At 45.0% G+C, this 25,175-nt stretch overlaps 1 protein-coding gene across 2 annotated transcripts in view; it reads right to left on the bottom strand.

Moving 5' to 3' along the window:
- The window catches only part of PAX5 (paired box 5), a 128,640-nt gene that overhangs the window by 78,840 nt on the left and 24,625 nt on the right, over positions 1-25,175 (bottom strand). For both annotated transcript variants that reach the window (XM_053931595.1, XM_053931594.1), the window contains exon 6: positions 817-992. In XM_053931595.1, the coding sequence (XP_053787570.1) occupies positions 817-992 (176 nt within the window). The remainder of the gene's footprint in view (positions 1-816; positions 993-25,175) is intronic.

The raw sequence follows: 25,175 nt of genomic DNA, 5'->3' as shown, positions 1-25,175 counted from the left end.
GAGCATCTCCAATGGCCCTCAAATGTATAGATCCTTCCAAGGGGAATCAGTGTTAGAAAAGTCCATCCACCTTGCTAAAAAGCATGTCTGATATTAAGAACACCGAAGATTAATGGCTGAATACATCATTAAGTAGCAAGCTAGACCAATATCGGTGCTGACAGCAATATATTAATTTCTACCTCCTTCTCAGCAGCTAAATTAAATACTGCCACCTAAGAAGAAGAACACAGAGAGACATAGCTAATCAGTTTTTTCATGTGCTTCTATACTATGCCTGCAAAAATGGAAATTTTCCAAAATATTAGTGCCAAGTACTCCTCAAACACACAGTAGATCCATAGGTGCAATTAATTTTCCTTCACATACTAATCGGGTGCTGCAGCAAATGGCCAGTTACATGTCTAATAAACCATTTCTGCATACAAAAATCTGATTTGTGTCCACAATCATGCTCACTGTAAACCAAAATTAGGCATTGGATTTTGCAAGTCTTCTCCTTGTTACCTGCACTGCCTGCTTTTTGATCTAACAAGAACATCAGAAGCTGTGGTGCTCCTTAAAGATTCTTTTGATGCAGCTGGTCCAGATCAGGTGTGATTTCATAGCCAAACACTTACTGATCTTTGCACAACGAGTGTTTACCTTAATTTTCTAATAGGCTTTAACAGCTAACATGGACTTGGCTGAAAGGAGCTTGACAAGACGTGTCTCCATATTTGTCAACTGAAACTGAAAAGCCTTTGGTCATGTACACCAAACAGATCTCTGCCATGGAAAGCATATCAGGAACACAGGAAATATTTGCAATAGTACCTGCTCTGGTTTGATGGGCTCAGTTGTTGTGAAAATGTCAGAATAATGTTGTCTCTCAAAGACACGATCCAACACTTCCAGCTGCTGCTGGGTGAAAAGGTCTCCTCGCATCTGTTTCCGAAGAAAATCTCTGCTCGGTAGAGAATGGCCATTTGGTACTGGAGATTCCTGAATACCTTTCAAACAGGAGAGAGAAGAGGAAAAATGAGTAGTCTCATGATGTGACCTACAGTAGAGTGTCTTATTTTATCCCTTAAACAGATGTATGTACCAGTATGGTGAAGTAATGAAGACTTTTTGAGAGGTTACAGTTTGCTGGAAAACACACTGTACAGTCTTGCATTACAGGCAACCCTTAACCCGTCAACAACTTCACACATTATTTAAAGGCAGGATACAGGATAACAGTTACATTTTTGCCTGCTTCACTTTTACTGTGCTACCTGGGAAGCTGTCTGGTTCATGGTCAGTATGTAAGAGAACACAGAGTATAAGTAGATGGCCTGATGATGACAGTCACAGTCAACTTGGGTCAGCTTGGGTCAACTCCAGCAGAATGCTTTGTCCAGTCACCACCCACACACTCTGTCCCCCTCCTGTGCTACCTGCAGGTCCTGCTCAACTCCATCCCATGCTGAACTCTGAGCTCTGGCATGGACTCTCTGTGAATCACTATCAGCAGCACTAACACAGTCTGCATTGTACTAAGGTAGGGAATCCCTGTGCTGAGTTACCACTGCCACGTCCTCAGCAAGGCCCAGCCCAAGATGCACTCCTGATGCTCCAATTCACTTTGTATTTCTCCAGATTGCTGGCAGGGCTCAAACCTGGGCTCCAAAGCACATTTTCCTCCTTCTCTCCCTTGGCAGAGATTTTTAGCAGGAGTCATAAGTGACTGAACATGGCTGAAAAGCCATGAGACAAGTTTGAAAAATGTGTGATTGGCAGTCTGAAAAGACTCTTGCAATACAGGGACTTGTTGCAATTTGCTTTTTGAAGATTCACAGTGGTTTCCTATTTTTCCTTCACCTGTCAGTGCTGGAAATATGTATTTTATGCACAGAAAACTGAGATATGCAGTATTCCCAGGACTCCAGGAGGTGGAACTCCAAGAACAACAGTAAATATCAGATTTCTTCTCCAGATGGCAACATTGAACTAGACAGAGGGAGGAAATGTTTTAAAAATAGCATCTAGCTGCCAGAGTAGTTCTGAGCAGCAGAATTTAAATGCATCCTTAACAGCAAGATTTCCATGAGTGCTGCAGTTGCCTACAGTCTAAGAAGTCTGCAGAGGAATAACATCACCTAGACCTCCTCTGGCAGATTCTGCATCAAGTTTTTTCATTGTAAGTATAGAGGAGATCTGATAGAGGTGATCTGTACAAAAACAGCCCATTGCTGTAGACATCAGTTGTGACCACAAGCACATGCTGGCCATCAGTAATACAAGGGATGCTTGGTGGACAAGATTTTTTACAAAGGACTATTGATTTAAGATCATCCTTCAGCATAGATGGAATTTTCTGAAAATGCTGTCTGTCCAGAAAGTGAGGCTTCTTTAAGGCAGAGTTCTCAGACTGGGGGACTAACACAGGGAAATACCTCTTTCAACCTCAGTTGCTAATGCTGAATTTAAGCTGAACTCTCCTAATACTGAACAGCTATTTGATGTTAGCTGTTAATGCTGGAAACTCCCTTCTCAATTTGAGCGCAGCAATCTCAGTGACAACAACATCATATATACCCTTCTCAGAGAAAATCATGCAATTTTGTCAAGGGTAGATGATGGCTTTTGTGAAGCAGAAGGATCAGTTTATTCCACACAGGAAGGGAAACAAAAACCTGAACCTGTGGTCCGAGTAGGATGTCTAAGTGTGAAAAGGTACAGAGGGCAGAGGGATACAAGGAAGCAGTGTATCTTTAATTTTTTTTTAACTATTCTAAATCAAATAATATCTAATAGACCCTGTGCCGAGTTTAGTCAACCATGGCTTATGGAATTAAAATTCTGTTTCGTAGCTGCATGGTATCACAGGGCCAGGGAGACCCTGTCTCTCGAGCATGGAAATGCTGGCTTTAAATTTCAGGTTAAACTGTTATTCACAATTTGGCATCAAAGTTAAAGCTTTATGCAGTTTTGGGATAAAGGGGATGACAAAAGGGAGTGAAATGATAGAAGACAGTCATGACCTGAAAACTGTTCTTGGTGATGCCAGTACAGTCTGTGCACTGTTTGTGCATTCAGAGACTGGAAGTATAATGAGATCCTCTCGTGTTTGAAAATGGAGCAGTAGTCCCACCTTTCACCAGCAGCACTTTTATTATGGGGAGCAGCTCCAGATTTTTGGGAGTGAACACCTTGGAGAAGAGAAGACCGATGAAAGGAAATCCTGGTGCAGCAGCCTCAGCCAGAGACAGGCACAAGGATAGTGCTGGGAAGGGTCTCCCAGCCCAGAGACCAGAGTGTGAGGTCTAGGAAGAAAGGCATGATCACGTGCCTGTGCCATCACATCCATGCATCTATCCTAGCTGCCCTTCGTCCAAGGCGCAGTGAGGCAAGGACAACCCTTAGGCACTGCCACCAGAGCACAAGGCAGAGGAGGGTATTTCTCTCTGCAAAGAAAGTATGAAATCACATGGAGATTGGGCTCTGGAGGGGTTTGGTCTCAAGGTCAGCATTTGGTATGTTGCTGGGAGCACAACATATGCTGCCAGCCAGAATGGGCTGCCAGCTCACACCTTTTGTACATTCCTGTTTGCCAACATCTCCACATGTCCTCCACTGAGGACATGAGATGGGATCAGTTTCCAAGACACACTCTACAGTGCAGTCAGGCTGTCCTGGGATGAGGAATAATGCATGCAGCATTTGTGCCACGGAGGGACCTGGGCAGGGGTTGGACAGGACTGGGACCACTGAGGTGGCTGACACTGCACGAAAGGAAGCACCCAAGCCTCACTCACTGTGACTATCACCTGCTCTCTGCATCCTGTGAGCAAAGGAACACAGATTGCACTGTGGGAATTTGCACCAAATTCAGACTAATTGCCAGTAAGTTCTGTATTGCATTGTAGAACTAAAGGACTTCCTGTACACTGCTTATGACAGGAGTTCGTGAAGGTCTTCAGGATGTGTTTGGCTGTTAGACATTATATAAATAATGCCATTAACGTTATACATTGTTTAACTAGAATATCTTTGATAATTAAAATACTGTTGGAAGGCTTGAAACAATTTTAATTATGCATAGGCTCCAGGGAGTGATAAAAACATTTTTCATATAATCAGTGCGTCCACATAGGGTTGCATTCACATGTTTTATTGACAATAGCACTACATATATACCTACCTATTCTTCAAAACAGTTAGTTCCCAATTCAATGGCATCTTTCCAGAAATTCGAGTGAAGAGCACAGATATAACACTCTCCTTAGTACAAAAGATTACATTCTTCCCAAACAAACATTTCATCCTTTATCTCTGTAAGACTGTGCGTATGGGATAAGATGATGCCATTAGCCCACAATTTCCTGAGTTACTTCTGCTGAAATGCATTGAGATGCAATGCATTGAGACCTGCCACAGTGCCGCAGGGAGAGCCTCCACATGTTACTCCTCCAGCAATAGGGCTCCAGTACATGCCATGCCTGTTCAAACAGTGTCAAGGCCCTCCCAAGCATCCCACCCAGCTCAGAACACTGACTCAGTTTCCCTCAAATGCACACAGTTTGAGGAGCAATCCCACCTGCAACCTGCAGCTGGAAGTCTTGTCATGTTGGGGACGGGTCTGAACAACGTCCTCCCTGGTTCTCTCACTGATAGGCATTTTCTTGACTGGGAAAATGCAATCCTTTCCCACTCTGAAATGCATGGACACCTTCTGCTCACACTTGCCCAGAAAAACTGATCTATGTTTCACAACAAAAACTGGACATGCTGCTAAAGAAACTGGCCTGCCTTGGACATAATCTTGGTATCAAACACAAGCGAAGATTTTCTGTGGCTTGCCAAAGTCTGAACAACCTACGAAAAGTCTGGGAAGAGTTAGTCACAGAAGATGTCTGCCTCTGAGAAGAGATACCATCCACACAGTCTTGCTGACAAAGGTCTGTCCATGTGATATGGATATCATCCAAAAAATATGGTATCACTGCATGGTTTGGGTTGGAAAGGACCTTACATACCACCAAGATCCAGTCAGCTGCCATGGACAGGGACACCTTCCACAATTCAGGTTGCCTAAAGTCCTGTCTGACCTGTCCTTGGACATTGCAACTAATACATCTTTGTTAATAAAGAGCAAGTTATTTTCTGAGGACCTAAGCAAATAGCAAGATCAGTTCAAAGGATTTGATAAATTGAGATCTCATTTTTCTAATGCATTTCTGTGGTTAGATACTCATCCATGACATGCTTTCTGAAACACCAGGAGAATGTTTGAAATTGCTAAATACAAGGAAACCATAATTTTAGCAGCCCTCACCAGACAATTCACTTGATTTATAATACTATTTCTAAGACTACAGACCAAAATAAGAAGAACAAAATATGCTATCTTCAGAAAATACTAAAACATATTTAAAAACCTTAAAGTTTAGTATGAGAACAAGGCAAAATATAGAAAGACCAGTAAAAAGCACTGAAATATAGAAATGGTTCAGCTCCACCTTTTTTTATACTGATAAGGATGTCAGCACAATTTCAGATAGTGATAGGACAAGGGGGAATGGTTTTAAACTGAAAAAAGAGAGATTTAGATTAGATGTTAGGAAGAAATTCTTCTCTGTGAGGGTGGGCAGGCCCTGGCACAGGGTGCCCAGAGCAGCTGTGGCTGCCCCTGGATCCCTGGCAGTGTCCCAGGCCAGGCTGGACAGAGCTTGGAGCAGCCTGGGACAGTGAGAGGTGTCCCTGCCATGGCAGGGGGTGGAACAAGGTGGTCTTAAAGGTCTGTTACAACACAAAGTGCTTTATGATTCTGTGATTCTGTTTAAATACTGTATTATAGTATGGGACAGACTTTGCCCTGGTGCAGTTCCACTTGAGAGTGTCAGCAAGGTGACAACAGCTGAGAAACAGATGCTAACTGCAAATCCAGCTGGTCTAATATTTCTGATGCTATTAATAATAAAGGTATACCATGAGGTATGCACCTCCATGGTAGATTCATCTGATGCAGTGCTCTTCTGAAGATAAAAGGAATCTACTGGTTTCAGTTTTCCAGGTTGTTTGTTTTCTTTGTTTGAGCAATACACTTATACAGGGTGACTCAAAGAAATACATAGCTAGTGCCATGAACAGCCTACATGCAAAAGGACATGATTTCTGCCTCTAATTTGTACTGTCCAACTTCATTACCTGTTATCATACCTAATTACTCCACCTTATAGAGAAATGCAGGCTAATTAGGGAGGATGTTATTCACCACATTTAAAACATTATGAAGCAAATGAAATATTACCAGGAGGCAAAAAGGTGATTTGTTTTCTTGTAGCATGCCTGTAAATTAGTCCAGAGAAGATAAAGACTCTGTTTAATTACCACATGGAAGGTTTTGTTTAAAACATAAGCTGAATTTTCACACCACCTTCTCAGGGTTGTATACATTTGGCAGACAGCTGCCTCAGAATGCTCTTCCCAGCACAGCATTAGTTTCAGGACGACATATGTGAAGAGAGATCTTTGTATTAACACTATTCAAATTTTCTAAGCCCTGTTATTTCCTTTTTCTGAAGGACAATATCACTAAAAAGGGTCTTTATATTTTGAAGTGTATATAGCTGATAACTGTGCAAATATTTTCAAGAGAAATCACTATATTTCACAAAGGTAGGTATGAGTTTTATCGTAGATCAAAGTGAGAAAGAAGGGGAAAAAATGATAAATCATCAGAGATCCAAAAATACTTTTCATTTGGAGACGATATCAGGCCATTTCGGTGGCACTGATAGAGTCTCTGCTCTGTCTCCATTACCCACTGAAGGCAGCCGGAGTCAGGAGCTGACTACGCTAGATTATATTCCCTATAAGATGGTCACCAATATATATATATCTGATCTTCAACCTCTATTGATTGACCAATTTCACAAGCAAAGACTGGTGAAATGAAGCTGAAATGAACATCATGCTTTAACTCATTGAACCCATCAGGCCTGAGTTAATCTCACTGCCCACTGTCTCTGATAGAATTCAATTGATCAATCATGTTTCGGTGATAGTACCATTTCAGTGGCTTATTGCTTCTTCATTTCAAGCCTTGACCTGTTAGATATACTTGGACCAGCTCAGCTCCTTCTGGAGACACAGAGACCCACATCTGCCAACAGCAGTGCATTGTCCTGTCTCCAAACACAGGAAAACTCAGGGGAGCACTGGTGAACACTCTCACTTTCACGTTCTGTTTTTACAGGTATTCTACCAACTTTGCAGTCAGGATGTGTGAGGACATGAGGAATCTGAATGGCTCAAGCCCACTGCCCTCTTGTAAGTGCTTGGACAAGCAAGGACAGTGACAGTTTGTTGGCCATCTGGCTCCATTCCTTATGTGCAGCAAAAGTGGTGCACACTACCAGTACACAGGCAGACTGTCCCCAGAACAATCTCAGCTGAACACAGCACACTTGCACACCCCAGAAGCACAGAGCTGGTCAGAGTTCACCATGCCTGTGGCTAGCACTGGGTGGCAATGGGTCTTCAGTGATGTTTCATCTGCCATTTAAATGCATAGCCAGGTTGACTGCATCCCATTTGTCACTAGCCTGGCCTCCCTCCTGCCCTTTGCTCCTGCAGAGTCCCCTGCACCGCTGGAGACATTTGGATTCCGCTGCACCTTGCTCCCAGCTGCCTTTACTCCAGCCAGCAGGAACTGGAGGGTCCCTGGCTCTTCCCAGGCTGCCTTCAATCCATGCACAGTCTTGCAGACTAGGCTGCATCCCTGTAGCACCCTGAGGTGAGCCCTCACCACACCACACTCCTTCCAGCAGCACCCATCTGCACTGCAGAGCAAATCTAGCCAGTGCCTGTACATCCAGCACCAAATTTGCACTGGCTCTCGGCAATGGAAGAAGCAAGACAAAAGAAGCTGCACCGTGTCATTGGCCTGTCAGTGCTGCTCTTCCTAAAGTGCTCAGCAGTGCATTGATTAGCACTTTTATCACCAGACAGACACTTCTGGTCCTTCACTGATGAGTGATGCAGCTCTTCTCCACCATGAGAACATTTGTCTCTTTTCTGTAAGGCAGCTGAAATCCTCCCTCATGTACAAAGTGGAGTCAGACCCACAAGACATATGAGCTGGAGCTGTGCCAGTACACCTCGAGATGTCACCCCACAGCATTTCTGCAAATCTGCACAACAAAGCTGGTTATGAGACTCACCAACAAAGTGAATTTTATTTATTGAACAGATTTCCCACAGGATTACAGCTGTCCTCCTCCTACAGGTATTTTAATCTCACTGTAGCCATATATGGAAAAGTTTTTATGTATCTCCTAGGAAAAACATTCAGTCTCCACCATCCCACATTCAATAAAGATATGGTGGGACCTCACACCTCAGCAGCCCTAATGCTTGTGAGTCTGACAACATATACATCTAAGCAAACATTTGTGCAAATAGTGCCACTGAGTGGAGCTGGATTGCTTGTGCACCTGCCCAGACTACCATCAGGATGGACTTTTCTCATGCCTCAAGCCTTGCACATACAGGACACAGCCCTGCACCCTGCAGAGTTTGCACCTGGGGGCAAACAGTGCTCCTGGGTTGGGGACTTCCCACAGGTCAGAGCACCTGACAGCAGGCCTGGCTTTGTTTTGCTGCCCAGCAGCTCCAGCGAGGAGCTTTGCTGCGGTGGTGGAGGAGAGCCAGCTGGACTGCTGGGCAGCCCTGCAGTGCTCCAGGACCCCAGCACAGCTGGCTGTGCAGATGTGCCCACCCCAGCGGGGATCCGGGCACACAGTCATCAGCAATCCATGGAGCAGCATGTGCTGGTGTCCTGCCCATCCCTAGCCTGGCAGCTCAGCCTCCATGCAGCAGCCTCAAGGAACCACAGGGATGCCCATAGACATCAGCCTTGCCACGTGGTGGAGTCTACCTGAGAACAGTGGCTGGAGGGACTGATGAAACCACTGGAAGTTTTGTGACTGCTCTTCTGCCACCATTTATATTTAAGCAACAGCAAAAATTATGTCAGTGATAGCCCCCTGCATGGTGGAAATTTGGAAGTGCAGAGATGAGGGTTGGAAGGAAGACGCTGAGAAGAACAGAGCAGATGCCCCAAACCTGGCACAGAGAATGGGAACATGCATCCCACCATGGCTCAAGGACCACAGGAGTCTGTGGGCACCTGGAAAAGCCTCCAGGTTCATGGCACCTCTTGGCCAGCTGCAGTGTGATGTGGAAACATGCTTGTATTCCTGTGATTTCTGTAGTAACTAAGGTGAGCTGTAACTCCAGTAATTAGACACAAAATGTCATGACAAGTTCCTTAAAAATGATTATGTGAAACTGATTCTTTTCCTAATCCATTTTTGTAAGCTCTGTTCAGCTTTAGAGACATGTGCTTTATATCATGTACTCCCAGCTCAAAGGGCATTTTTGAAAGGTTGTTAAAAGCTTATTGAAGCAATTTTAACATAGTTTATACCTACTTCCATACCATGTCATAGTATTTCTTTTCATCACTTACTCAAAAAAATACTTTCTATGTGTGCCTGGATGACAAGGACTAACGCAGGTTGCAGATGAAACTGTGCTCTATGTAGGTTTGGAAATGCTACAACAGCCTCTTGTTTCAAACAAGCAGGAGAGAATTTACAGTCTGAAAAACACTAGGAGACAGAAATTTGACAGCCAAAGGAAAAGTGGTGGTAGGACAGGCAGCCCGATGGGGTCTGCACAAACCGTGACCAGCTCTGGACCATGAGCTCTGCTGCATCCCAGCAAGCTCTGCTGGAGGTGGGAAGCCTTCAAGCAAAGCACCTAAGAAATGCAGAGGACTTCCAAACAGCAATGCTACTCCTCCTAAAATGTAAATTCTTAGCAGAACATTGAGGCAGTACCACCAATATATGATGAGGCTGTTATTTCTAAAAGCAAAGGAAAGAAAAAGTCCATGGAGGATGCAGCTTACTTTGCAGCAGTGGTGCTCTGCACTGTCTCACAAATGAAGGGTCTCCTTGCACATTTCCTGTGCAATTATCCACAAAGACCACTAATAAAGAGTTCTTAATACCTGCATTCTTTTCTTGTGTGTAAATGAGATACCACCTGATTTTACAAAATAACAAACAGTGGTCTCAAGCCTTCAAGTGTTGACACAAAGAATGAACCAATACCACAGATGGCACCACCATAATGGTTTGCAGCTGTAATGCAATACACAGGAAAAAAAAAAAAAAACACCATTATAAAATGTAATATACAGCTACAGATTTTTACAAGTAACACAAAGTGCAAGTGTAATGATATTTTTATATGTTTTAATTGCATACATTAGCTGGGAGAAATTATGCTTTAAATATCCTCCACAGCTGCGTAATGTGATTTTAACACTTAAATTTCTGTGTACTTCTTACACCTAGGAGCTACTACTACTCTTTGGCTTCATTTCCTGTCTACCTGAACATAGACATGCTCTGCCATGGTGACCATAAACTGGAGAATGCCCAAGTCACCACCATGCAGTCTGCTGCTTATGGCATGGTCTGGCAGCTCCCAGAGTCAGGGAGGTCACCAGCAGTGCCCAAGGGATTGTCCCTGATGGGAGGCCCCCAGAGCTGCACCCACCCTGTGCTGGGCAGACTCTGGCACCCTCCAACCTCAGCACCCACCTCAAGGAGTGAGGGTATAATGCTGCTGTCACCACCCCAGCTCTCACCGCTGCAGTTTGGAAGATCCTGTCAGCTGGCACAAGAGATGCTGTGAATGAATGGGGCGTGCAGAGCAAAATTTGGTGGGATGAGGGGTGGACACTTTCTCTCCCAATGTCTTTGAGGTTTTTGACATGGTTTCCCAGAACCTCCTCCTGGAGAAAGTGACAGGATGGAAAAGTGGGCTCACAGCAGCCTTCTGAAATTCAGCAAAGACAAATGCAAAGTCTGGCACTTGAGAAAACATAATCCAGGGGTGCATCACAAGGTTGGATCAGCCTGGCTGGGAAGCAGGTCTGTTGAAGGGACCCTGAGGGTGCTGGTGGACACCAAACCCAGTGAGAATGACTAGTGCGCTGCTGTGGCCCAACAGGATGCTGGGCTGCATCAGCAAAGATGTTGCCAACAGAGACAGAGAAGTCATTGCCACACTGTACTCAGTATCTGGAATGCTGTGCTCAGTTTTGGACACCACTGTGCCAAACAGATGTGGACACGCTGGAGAGGCCAGAGAAGGACCACAGAGATGAGCCAAGGGCTGGATAGCTGCCATATGAGCAAAGGCTGAGTGGTCTGAGTTTGCTCAGCCTTAAGAAAAGAAGGCTTAGAGGAGACCCTATTGTGATGTTCCACTCGTAGAAGTGTGCCTGCAAAGAAGATGGAGACTCCCTTTTTCACAAGGAGTCATGTGGAAAAGGTATGGGGTAATGGGTACAAGTGAGTCCTGGGGAGATTCCAGTTGGACACACAGAGAAAATTATTTGCAATGAGAGCAAGCAGCCACTGGAACAATCTCCACAGGGATTCCTCAATGCTGGCACTTCTAAGATTTGGCTGGGCAGGGTATTGGACTGTCTTGTCTAGGCCATGCTTTTGCCAATAAAGGTTGGACCAGACAGTGCTTGAGGCCCGTTCCAGCCTGGTGTTCTAGGATTCTACATGAAAAAGGTAGATGGTGACCCAACAAAAACATGCCTCTGTATATGCTTGTATTTCATGGTTCTGCCATAAATGTTCTGATATACTGGAAACTAACAAAATTAAACAGCCAAGATTTTACTTTTAAGGAAAAACAGTGTAGCCCTTTTCTAATTGCTGTAATTAATTAGTGTCACCCAAACATTAATAATTTATTCTGCAGTAAACTTAGCAATCTACAGTACAACTCCCCTGATGATGTGCTTATCACACAGAAGCCTTTATTAGGCACGTGTGGGTGAATCTCCCTGCATGTATTTGTGTTATTTCAAAACCTGATTTCATTCAGCGAGGGGTTGAGGGGATCATTTTTTGAGCCACATCACAGAAATTCTTGCAAAGATCTCTTGAGCTGGAGAGCTTGTTCCCGCAGCTTCAGTTGAGACAAAGACTCCAGGAACATCCTCACCACACCAGCAGGTGAGGCTGACCTCTGTGCCAGTTTTTCTAATCTCACTTATTTCCATTCCATCTAATGAGATAACTACTCAGGGAAAAGAATAATAATAATAATTATATATATATATATATATATATATATATATATATATATATATATATATATATAATTTTTAACTTATTTAATTTTCTGTATATATAAATATATGGGGAGAGCAAGAGAGAAAGAGAGAGAGATGGCTAGACCTCAGAAAATAATTTTGGAAGACCACTGTATCCAATTTTTCCTCTGCTCCCAACAGCCAGATGTTGCAAACCAGTGGTTTCCATGACTCAGTGATGGTGGTCTGAGAGTGAACACCTGACGTGGCAAAGTCTTGTCCCTCTGTGTTTGCTGCAGAAGCCAAGGGCAGGACTCTCACTGCACTGCCAAGCTGCAGTGATGGGGAAATTTTCAAGTCTTTTATTTCAATAGAAAAGCACTTGTAAACTGAAACTGAATCTTGTTTTCAAGCAGACATCATTTCTGAAGATCTGTGTGACACAAAGCCCTACTGGGGAAAATATTTAACATGTTGATAGACCCCATCCAGAGACTTTAAAATTAAATTTATTTTCGTTTTCCAGTTCAAAATCATTTCAATGCTTAAATAGAAATTAGTCAGCTTATATGGAATCATAGAATCACAAATTCAATTGCATTGGAAAAGTCTTCTAAGATTGTCAAGACCAGCCATTTACCCAGGTCTGCCAAGACCACCACTAGTCCATGTTCCTAAGCAGCATGTCTACAGATACTTTAACTCCCACTAGGCATGGTAACTGCACCACTCTCCTGGATAGCCTGTTCCACTGTTTGACACCCATTTCTGTGAATTTTTTCCTAATATAAAATCTAAATTTTTCCTAATATAAAATCTAAACTAGTCACAGCTGAAGGCTATTTCCTCTCACCCTGTCACAGAATCCCAAACTGGTTTGGGTTGGAAGGGACCTTAAAGTTCATCTCATTCCACCTTCCACTGCCCCAGGCTGCTTCAAGCCCCATACAACCTGGCCTTGGGCACTGCCAGGGATCCAAGAGCAGCCCAGCTTCTCTGGGCACCCTGTGCCATGGCCTCATCTTCCTCACAGAGAAGAATTCCTTTCCAGTGTCCCATCTAACCCTGCCCTCTGTGCATCTGAAGACATCAACCTTTGTGCTGTTATCTATCTATCTACACTTAGAAGTATTTGAAAATACATAAGCCATCAGTCCTCAGGACTAACCAAGCCTGGGTGGGCACCAGGCTCTCCTCACCCACCAGGTACTCCTGTTATTTATATAAAAGATAAGAACTTTTCCTTTAGAAAGGTTTACAGGATCTTTAGGAGAGGTTAATTATTATTCTTCATGGTTTCACTTCCCCATCTCGTTTTGACTTTATTCTCTTTAGAAAGGAAGGAAACACATTGAGGATGCACACTGCCTAAAATATTTCTTCCTTTCATACATACATGTGTGTATACGTAAACATTTTTACATGTAGCCACGTGTTCTTCACAGAACCATGCAGAACCATGTCCACTTCCCCACACCCCAGCCAAAGGCACAGATGGCAAAACAAAGGATTCACAAAAAATACTGGATTGCACTACTCCACTTTTAGGTAAAAATCTCTGAAAGAGACCTTTTTTTAGGAAAGAAAAAAGAAAAAGAAAAAAAGGAAAAGGAAAAGGAAAACGAAAGGGAAAAGGAAAAGGAAAAGGAAAAGGAAAAGGAAAAGGAAAAGGAAAAGGAAAAGGAAAAGGAAAAGGAAAAGGAAAAGGAAGAGGAAAAGGAAAAGGAAAAGGAAAAGGAAAAGGAAAAGGAAAAGGAAAAGGAAAAGGAAAAGGAAAAGGAGGAGAAAAAAAAAGCTTGTAACATGATTCTGCTGCTGCTGCAAAAGAGGGTGGCCAGGAGCTTGGACAGGGAGGCTGCTAACTCCCCCAGTAGAAACTGAGGGGTCCCTCCACTATCATCCATGCCAATTTTCCTCTCCCTGGAGGTATTGTGGCAAGCAATGACTGGGGGTCTGCTCTGTTACCAGCACTGGATTACCTGGGAGCACACTGCTGGCCCCCTACACCTGCACCATTCCCCAGACACCCACCTGCACCAGCCAAGCCCCTCAAGCACCGTCCAATCCCGTCTGCTGTCACGCCCTGTGCCTGACTCTCAGGAAGGCAGCCTGCGCACCAGGGCTACCCACCAGCTCCAGCACCTTCTTTTGCCACTGGAATGTGGGCACCAGTTGTTACCATAACACACTCAATTGTTCTCAGCAGTGCTCCAGCAAATAAAGCCATTAATTACAGCCTTTCCCTCAGCCGCTGTTGGCTGGAGCAGCAATCAATGTGCAACCCCTCATTGCCTGCTCTCAGGGAGCAGAGACAGATGCCATAAAAATGATCCGCAGCCCGCGCTGAGCCCTGCCGGCGGCTGTGCCCAGGAGCGGCCACCACGCTGCTCTGACACGCGATACCATATTTATTTGGCCTGCCGCAGCCGTGGGGGAAGGCATGCCATTAGGCGATTATTTTTATCTTATAACGTCAATTTACTTATACTGATTGGCTTCCTGCCGCCAAATATCAATTAAATTGCAAATGCCTGCTGAAGCTTATTTTATGTCTCTTTTTGCTCATTTTCTTTCTCTCTCTCTCTCTTTCTTTCTTTCTTTCTTTCTTTCTTTCTTTCTTTCTTTTCTTTCTTGCTTTCTTTCTTTTCTTTCTTTCTGTCTCTCTTTCTCTTTCCCCTTCTTTTTTCTTAGAGAGAGAGAGAGGGAGAGAGAGAGAACCCTATGTTCAAACATAATTTAGTTTATTTCCCTTTCCATATCTCAAAGGAAAATCTATATCTCCCCCTTGAAGGCCATTTGCCCTCTGTTATTGGGAGCTGAGGTATCACAGCAGTGGGCAATTTGTTTCAGCCGACTATCGCCAGCCCATCAGGACTCCTCAGACCTGTGCCATTTTAATGCAATTGTATCTGGTATTTCCATTGATGATTTGTTTTTAACAGCTTCCAGTACCCACCAGATGAATGGGTCTCGGATCTCACAGAGTGTGCCCACCCCTTCCTGCCACTGCCACCTCCTGTCCCAAGTTGCTCATCATTTTGATGATGCAGATTTCTGCTTGTCCCACTGTCAGAGACCCTTGTTAGTTCAGGGTGCTGCTGTCTGACAGTTTTGTCTCAGGAGGTGACAAGGTGGCCATAGCTGCCAGAGACTGTAAGCTGTACCCATGACAAAGAGCTGCACAAGTGGGCTTGGACACATGGTGAGCACTGGGAGCAGGAACCTATCCAGTGGCTGCAGGTGGGCTCACCTTACTTTGTCATGGGGATGGGGGCTGCACCTGTGCACACCCACTACCCAGGCAGCACCTGGTCTCCTCTGACCTGGGTAAAGCCTAACCAAGACATGGGACCTGCTGGCACCTGCACCAAAGCAATGTGTTAGACATCACGCTCTCACTGTATGACCTTCCAGAACCAATGGAGACCTCTGGCACAAGACCCCAAAGCATCACACTTCACAAGCAAACACACACCCCATCACAATATCCTAGAGCACCTCTGCCCATGCCCGCAGGGAGAGAGAAAGGGAACGGGACCACATTACACCAATGGGGCTGGAGGACTTGAGGTGAGCATCAGTGATCAACTCAAATATCTCTGGCAGGCAGAGACTGACAGCAGCACTGAGAATTGGAGGGGGACCAAGAAGGGTAAAGCACAGTTGAAATGCAACCAGGATGAAAAGGAGAATGCTAGCCATGAATGAAGAACCCTCAGGTGCAGACCACACCTAACCCAGCAGCCCAGTGCCTCTGACTTCTCAGAGTGCATGGGTTCATCAAGGGAAAAAACAGACAAGTCCAAGGAAACCCATCCACAACCTCTGTAGATGCAGAGGCAGCCTTTACACCTTTCTGTCCATCGCTCTGCAATGCTGTGCACACACACTGGGCCCTTGAGTGGCTGCAGAGGAAGGGGCACAGCAGGAGAGCACACACATTGCCACACACGCACCTTCATCCAGCCAAGCACTGAACACATTGTAATCTCCTATCAGCCATGTCCTACCTCTTACAACTGTTTGTAATGAGTCAAAAAATTCTCTGGCAATTTAGAAAAATGCAGGTGAGTTTATTCTGGGCTTGCCAAGTATCAGAGTGATTGTCACATCATTGCCAGTTATCTTCACAACAAGGTTTTGGACCTTTTTGTAAAGGTTTAGCAAGGTTTAAAAACTTGGGCCCATGTATTTGAACAATGCAGTCAGAGAGCAAGAGACCAAACTGAGGAAGGCACCAATGTGCACATACACACCTACAGCTGTCTCTTCAGTTAAAATATACATACACTGCATGTGTATGTATGTATAGAGACCATTTATATTCCATCTGTTCATCCATATAGCTATTACCTGTGTAGAGATGTTCATAAAGAAAAAATCAAGGGTACTAGAAAAGACCTCTTCACCCTTGGCAGTGTTCATTATTGACTGGTTCATTCAGTTCCTGGTGGAGATAGTGTGATTGCCTGGAATGTACCTTGCAGGTTTCTACACTGAAGGCTCCAGAATCAATTTTGTGGTAACTGGTTAGATGTGACCAGCTTACAAACTCAGTATGGGTGTCAGAAAGCAAATTCAAGTAGCACCATTACTGTTTTTAAATATCAGAGGCAAGGAAAGGCTCCTGGTTGAGCAAGTCACAGGACAGAGCAGAGATTAACAATTTTGATTTGTTTTCATCTCCAAGGTGACAAACAGGTACACAGCAGGTCATGGCTGGTGGTGCAAAATGATGCTGAAGCTCATAGCTTCCAGAGGAAGATTTGTCACTCCTGAAGTGAGGACAGTGCCAACAGCTTCTGCTGGGTGGGACTGGCTTGGCTGGAGATCACCAACTCCTCTGCTGTCTGAGAGGTCCACTCTTCCTGGTGGCCATGTGCTAAGGGCAGACCCCACCCACACAGAGAATATGAGCTTCTTGGAAGGCTTGGTAAGAACTTGTCCTTGGTGGCCAGAGGCTTCTGCCCCTGGTAGCCAGGGGAGCTACGCATGGATACTCCACTGCCGAACAAATTTTCCACTTCTCTGAGCGGTGAAGTAGCACCAGTTTCACACTCTGGAGTCAAATCATCAACTCAACAGCTCCATTTTCATCCATGACCTCCTAAGACAAAGCATTCTTGGAAATTTACTTCAGCTGTGATAAGGATCTGGTAGTGCGACTCAGCATTCAGAAACAAGACCAAGGCGTTCCAGAGGTTTACACTGATTTGACACACCAAATACTAACTTCATGTGGAACCATGACACATTCCAGCATCCCCACATCCTGATATCCTTCTTTAAAGTCAACTGGCCCTGTAAGGTGCTGTGGTGCTCAAACCATCAGGTACCAAGTGCTGCTGCAACATGTAACATGTAGGTGTAAGAGAGGGAGAATAGGTAAACTGAACAGTTACACAAATTTAAAACTCGAAGACACATACCTAATGTTCCAAAATAATCTTCCCTGGATTCAGGCATGCCTATAATTATGTTCGTCCCATCTCTGAGCCCTCATAACAGTTCTGGACCACTCCTCATTGCCATCCAAGGCCATGATAGATGGGGACTATTCTTTGTCCCCTGACTGGCACTAGGCAGAAAAAGACAGGCTCTGCTCTACCAAAAACCTCCCTCTTCCAGAAATGCCAGCTCCTGTGTCCTCCTGCCCAGGAGAAAAATCAGTGTGAGAATGGGGAGAGAATGGCTAGATGCTCATTCTCAAGGAACCAACTGGAAACCCAAGGAATCAGAGAAGAAAAAGATTGCTGCATGACTATTTCTTATTAGTTGACGTACAGACAAAAAAAAAGTCAGGCACTATCAAGCATGAAATCTTATTGGGACAATAGAGATGGAATTGCTACTGCTGACAGCAATGTTTACAAGGGCATGATGTGTCGATGCTGCACAGCATGAAACCAGCAGCCCCATCTAGCTCTGTGAATTGTAACAAGAGGCAAAATATCCCATTTGGGACAGATAGGAATTGTACCACCAAAAATAACCTCTCAGGTGTAAAATCCATTACAGGTGGATGGAAGGAAATGCAGAGGAGCCCAGCTGGCACAGCAGGAGGCTGCTGAGTGCTCTCCAGCCAAAGCACACAGCAAACATGGTCTCTGAGAGATGACTTGCCAGTGGGTTTGAGGGCTTCCCATCACCTCCAGCCAAGAAAAGGTGGAATAAAGGGAGCAAGAATGTGCTCCTCACACTGTAGGCTCCAACATCCAGCCAGAAGGTATTGCTTAAGTATTTTCAGGCAACATGCAAGATATTGGACCATTTGCCTGCCTTCAGGCACTCTGAGCCCTGTTATCAGACTGCTGAGAAACCAGTACTACTTCTGAAAGGTCTGAGTTTTTTAAAAATTTCCACCACCAAATCTGTCTAACTTAAAGGAGCTGTATACAGGGCAGTGTGGCAGCTGAGTCCAACAAACCCTGAAACTGCTAATTTGGAGACCTTCCAAGTCTGACAGACAAATGTCCCAGGTGCAGAAAATTGTATTGCAGGGAAAGTGAACACAGAAGGAGTACCATGACTGCAAAGTTCAACAATAATTGCTCAGAATTATAAGGGGGGAGGCTGAAGTATGTTTAGCCAATATAAGACATTCTAGTGCCTTCACCTGAAATGCTCAGCCACCAGGAAGCTTTTGCTGTGCACACTTGTGCATCAACTGCTCACAGATTCTCCCTTAGGGTTGTGCCTCTCTCTCTCATGAAGCACTGAAATGCAGAAAGAGGATATGTATCCTGGCCATTAGATGCAGCAGCGTGGGGGTGAGCAGTGCCCGCTCCAGCAGAGCTATGTGACAGCTCATCAGGCAAAACCCAGCAGCCCAGCAGTTACTGCAGCATCAAAGGGAAATGAGGCTCTGCTGTGTGAGGTGGCCACCACTCAACCAAGGCTGTTCTTACAGATGTTTCCTCACTGTAAGTTTGCTTTCTTCATACTTTGTCGACTGAAAGTTGATGTGAATCGTGTAAAGCACCTGAAAGAAGCACCTTGTGATGCCATCATTCCCACAAAAGCAGTATCCTGTAGACCTTGTCTGCTCTGCTAATCAGCATCTCTAAAGTCCTGATCTAGTGGAAGATGTTCCTGCCCATAGCAGGGGGGTCAGACGTAGATGGCCTTTAAAGATGGCCTTCCAAACCAAACCATTCTGCAATTCTGTGATTCTAAGTCCTATGAGGGACATTTTTTCCTTGCCTCTGTGACATTTTGCAAGATGTCAGAGAACCATAATGACAGGCTACAGGAAGTTTCTAAACAAATAAGGTGCTGATGGTGGATGCACATCCCTACTCAGTCTGCAACCAAAGAAAACCAGAGAGCAGCTGATGCAGCCTACAAATGTTTCACTGCAGCCAGCACCCGGTTACAGAGCTACAGGGAAGCAATTTTATGAAGATGGAGTGTTCATGTGATCAGAAAACCATCACATTTCACTGATGTTGCTGCCTGAGAGAATTTCAATACCTGACCTCCACTGTAGCCATCTTTTTTGCCATGCTCAAATCAGCCAGATCAGTGTCCAGCTGATAGTAGATTTTAACTGGATTTCCTTTCAATATAAGACATCTCAGCCAAGAATCCTTGGTTCCTAACCTCCACCTGTAATATGGATCTGCAGGAGCAAAGGATAATCAGTCTCCAGCTACAGCTATAACCTTACAGGAATTATGATAGATTTATGTTGACTATAGATATCTCTTAGCAGAATCTCTGATAAGATAAAACATTGGAAAGCTCCACACTCACATCTCATAGTCATCTGAAGAAAAGACATTGCTTACTTCCAGAGGTAAGAGACTTCAGAGCTCTTTGCATCTCTGAAGTCATGGGCACCATCATGTGGACAGTCACTGCTCTAGAAGGAACAACCCACAAGACCAAGGAAGAAGTTGTGGAGGCACCTCCCTAGCTAAGGCTCATGAAGAAAATGGAGACAACAAAGGCCATGGCTCTGAAAATAACTCCAAACTCAAGAAAATTTGCTCCAGCTTTATAGGTGGAGTGCAGTGGCATGAGTGCACTCCTGTCATGACAGAAGAGCTGGAGTACACAGAAACATACCTCAGACCACTTGGGGCAGACTACACAGAAGTACAACAAAAGAGGAAAGGTCTAGCTGAATATCTAATTGAATACCAGATGTGGTTGAAGGTTCCTGCCCATGGCAGGGGGCTGGAACTAGATGGCCTCTAAGGGTCCTTCCGACTCAAACCATTCCGTGATTCTGTGATGGTATGGATATGAAATGGGAAAACAAGTTGCAATCAGTCTTGCTGCGGAAGTTCAGCAAAACACCAGTGCAATACTTCATCCATCAGACACTCCTCAGTCCTACTGGAGCTGGTAGGGACACCCATCTCTAGATTTTCCCAATTAGGACTTCCTTTTCCATCTGTAAAGTCTTCTCAAGTAAAAAAAGAATAAAAAGAGGGATTTAGCTTTTTGTAGCATATCTGGGTGCACCTAAAACGCATCTTTTGGTGCTTGCTGATGATGGCTGTTGCTGCTCTGCCTGAGTTGCTGGGGTCTAGAACCCCAGAGAGCCACTGGGCAGGTACAGGCTGCCCGTGCCTCAGGAGGTGCTCAGGCACACAGCCTGAGCACAGGGGCTGATGGCACATTCCCGTGCCCTGCACATGCTGAGCCAGTGCATGACTGCTGAGAAGCATGTCTTCCCCTGTGCCCATCTGTAGTCCCATGGCAGAGCAAGCCCTGACCCAAGGTTTGTACTTCAGCACAAGACTCAGCCAGGAGATCACCACCTTTTGTAAGCACTACAGCTCTCTCTGAGCTCTACCATATCCTCATCACTATGCCATGACAAAATTGTAAAGGGGCTCTTCTCAAGGTCTGGCACATCCAGGAAATACAGACAGCCTGCAGGTATGAATCCAATACTCCTGGAGACTCGGTATGTCCAGCAGTTTATATAATTAGCTAAAAACCACACCAAGTGCAAAATGCAGTCACCAAGCCTGACACAAATAATCCCAATGGGATTGTTCTGCAAATACCAGGAGAGGGCAAAATGGGCAGGATTCAATCAATACTGCACAACCACCTCTAGCAATGAAAAGCCCTCAATGCAAAGAACACACACAAAGGACATGCCAGACAAAAACGGAACTGGAGAGAGCTGCCAGCCTCAGGACACCTCCATTTTCTGCATCTCACTGATTTTGCTCTGTCTGCTCACAGGGATCTTCACAACTGGCAACAACAGCAATTACAGCTTACAATATTAACTCCAGAGCTTCCCAAAGCACCAACAGAAAGAGGTTTTCCACTATCATTCAGGATTTCATGAGGCTCTCATTTCAGTCAAGGAAATAATTCTGATTTTAAAATCCCAGTAAGCTTGAATTGCTTGAACCAACTGCGACAGCAGCAAATTTCAGTCCCTACATGATAATCCTAGTACCAGGGCTGCACTTTGTGCAACCATGGAGAAGGCAGTTGACCTGACATTACCTGCAGAACTGTTTACTTCTTCCCTAGGGGCAGGAGCACACTTAGGGGGTCTAGAGAGACCCTGCCTTAGCCACACCCTTGCCCTGGTGGTCACCCCACCTTACAGACGGAGCAAGGCAATGGAAAACCCATTACTGCTTCTGGCACAAAGAAAGCCTGACACATGACGCTTGGAGAGCTCTTGATATGGCAGAGTTGCCAAATAATTTACCTTATGCTTTGGTGTCAGACCTTCTGTGTAGGAATATAGCCCCTGCCTCTTTCCAACCACCACCCATGTCTGGCCAAATCCCTCTTCCAGGGTAAATGAGGCTGAGACACTGTAGCTCCTCTAAACTCCCCTCATCCCAAACATGTTTGAAATTCAAGCATTTGCTTTAACAGTGCAGATGTATGCTGACACTGATGTACAAACAGAGGAAAAGGGGAAAATCCAGCATCACACATCATGATATGACGTGTGTGACCCTCCTGTCACAGAAGCACCTTGTTCAAGAGTGGCATGTGAAGGAAACTAACCACCAAAAAGTCAAACAATCTTTTCATGATTTTGTTCTTCAGACCTCTCAAAAATCCCTGACATAATTTTAAAAATAGAGCACTAATTGTGAAAGTTTTTGAGTAATATAATTTACCCATTGTAAGGCAAAACTTTTATCACCTCTCTCTTTATACATATATGTGACAGATGCATTAGAGACACATAGATACATGCTCTGTACAGGCACATAGGTACATACATGCATTGTGAGTGCACCTCAGCATTTCCTCCTCTCTGGATTCTACTGATTTCTTGATAAATCAGAATTATTCATCTTGTTCATGACTTTTCTACTTATTTTATATTAGCATTTATAACAAACATCCATCAAAACTGACAAGTCCTGCTTTTCCACAAAACTGCTTCTTCTTTCAAAAATGTATTCCTACAAAAGAATCCTGGTCAGCCCCAGTACTGGCACCATCAGGATGATCTGACAAGTCACATACCCCTAAACTGAATTTCAGCTAAATTTATATGAAGAGGTTGTTCCTTGAAAAGCATCTAGCAGTTGACAGCTCCTGATGAGAACAGCTGGAGCTACAGCAGGGCTGTAAGGAGTGGTGGAAGTCTGGGCTTTTCATTAACACAGCTCTGAGAAAATCCCTGCTCCACTGAAGCCGGTCGCAAACTGGCAGGGCTTCACCTCAGAGCCAGAGGAGAGCTCTCTAGAAAACAGGGGCCCCGGGGACCACATTAGGAGAAAAGTGACAAACATGCTTGATGTGCACACAAGACAGCTGGTAACCTGCCTGCTCAGAAAGGGCAGCTGCGCTGGCAGTTTTCCTGTGCTGAGTTTTCCTGTGCTGAGCTGCGGACAGGTGAGCGTCACTGATGGCCAGGGCAGAACCAGCCCATCCCTCAAAGCCTCAGACAAGAGGCATGGGGACATCCTCACCTGGAAACAGCTGCCCACCAGCCACTGCCATCCACCCGGCCGTGGCCATGTGCACAGAAACCCCACAGAGGTCGTGAGCTGGCAGCAGAACCCCAGAGCCCAGGGATGCAGGCAAACCCAGTGCCCAGCAGCCCAGGAACACAAGGAAGCTGGGACTCACATTGACAGGGAAGAACGGGGAATGCTCCCCTGTCTGACAGAACTGAAGCCGGCAGGAGGAGGATCTCAGCCCACAGGCTCTATCACCTGGCTCGGCAGAGCCTGGTCTTTCCCTCCCCAGAATTTTGTCCTGCCTGAGCACAGCTCAGGCAAACACTTTGCTCCCAAACATCAGAACAGCTCCATTTGGAGGCTGAAATGGCTTTTTGTTTTGTTTCTGTGAATTTAGACATGCAGAACTTTCTCAGAAACTGAGACTACATTATTTTAATGCTGCTATAGTGGAGATCTGAGCTGACCTATATTTATTCTTTTTCCCTAGAATTCAATGAGGAATGAAATTTCAAGGGAAAATCCTATGCCAGCTGAACTGCTCATATTAATGTCTGGGATGGCTGGATCAGCACCAATGAGCCCACACATGGAGGGTGGTTCTTGGAACACTCAAAGGTTTAATTTTTAAATTAAACTCCTTCAGACATCCACAAGCTCCTCCATCCACAACTCCTTCATCCACATCCACATGTGACACTGTCACTGCTGGTGTCAATCACCAGCATGGCCAGAGCCTGCTGCCATGTCAGCACATTTAGGATGGACCATGTCAGGTACGCAAAAGGCAAATGCAAAACCTGAAAGAAAACTACAAGTGTTCTCAGAAATTATGTCCAAGAACCGAAAAATGAGCTTCCAATAAAATGTAAAAAAAATAAATAAAACTTCCCCCAAAAGTAGATCGCTTTGGATATAGCAGAGATGAAGCCATCATTGCAATGTAATAGCAAAGCCCACATCAAACCCTATTTTAAATGATAATATCAGTGTCTGTGTGGTGAGGGAAAACCATTTCTTCTGAAGAGATAAAGAAATAATGGGACAAATAGCCTAAGCTATTGTGCAACCCCCGGAATGGAACCCTGAACACAAAGGACAGTCTACATCAGCAGGAGAAATACAGATCAGTACTTGGCAACCCTGCAAAACCTCATGCCCTTCAAAAGCTTCATCTCATTGTAGTCACTGGACTTACTCCTTGGTAAGTTCCTTGGTAAAGACAACCCTAGTGCGTAAGCACTGCTGAAGTGGGGCCAGAAGTCACTAAAGTGAACTCCAGCACTTCCTGAGGACTCTGGAGGGTGTTTCTTTCTCTCTCACCTCTGTGTGGGCTTGGACGTCCCCACCTGTTTAACCTGATTGCAGTACAGAGTTTTTTGTTTTTTATGTATTTTCCCACTGCCCCTTTTTAGCCACTGCTGACTCTGCAGTGGGTTCTTTGCATCCCTGGTGCTCCACACAGGCGTCTCCCCAGTGTGCCACAGAGCCAGGAGACATGGTCAGCCCCCTTCCCACTCACCTGGGGAAGTCTCTCCATGGGTCCCTTCCTACTCACCACTGCCCAGACAGACACTTAAGTCTTCTGACACAATAAATCTGAAGTTTCTTTTGGCAGATGATTTTTTTTCTCTCCATAACCTCCTACATTTTTCCTCTCAGTGTTTTTCTGCTTTTAACTGTTTCCCTTGCAGTTAAGATTCCCAAAGGGTTTGGTCCTTGGCACATCACTTGCATGGTGCAGAAGACCCCAGGAAAGTGCTGGAGAGGATACCATCAATCCCCAACACCATCAGGCTCTGGTCACTGTCTGAAGTGAGCCGAGTAATAGGGATGTTTGTCAACACTGGACTTCATCAGTGGTTAATTTATGCACTAAACTCCATCACCTGCTGGCTGCAACATGTGTGTTTCTCCTGCTGATGCTGAGAGTGTGGGCAGGCAGTACAAACACCTCTGTGGGTTCTGTCACCATCCATATTCCTAGGCCAGCACCATCACCCCTCATTCAGCAAGTCTCCCCTGATGCCCCAGCACCCCAAGTCAAAAGTGCCTAAACCAACTCAAGCAACCACAAAGAAGAAATCTTGGGTGGGTAGAAA

The sequence above is a fragment of the Vidua chalybeata genome, chromosome Z (genome assembly GCF_026979565.1).
Source record: "Vidua chalybeata isolate OUT-0048 chromosome Z, bVidCha1 merged haplotype, whole genome shotgun sequence".
Classification (NCBI taxonomy): Eukaryota; Metazoa; Chordata; class Aves; order Passeriformes; family Viduidae; genus Vidua; species Vidua chalybeata.
The sequence above is the reverse complement of the archived record's forward strand: the minus strand, read 5'-3'. Positions and strand labels throughout refer to the sequence as shown.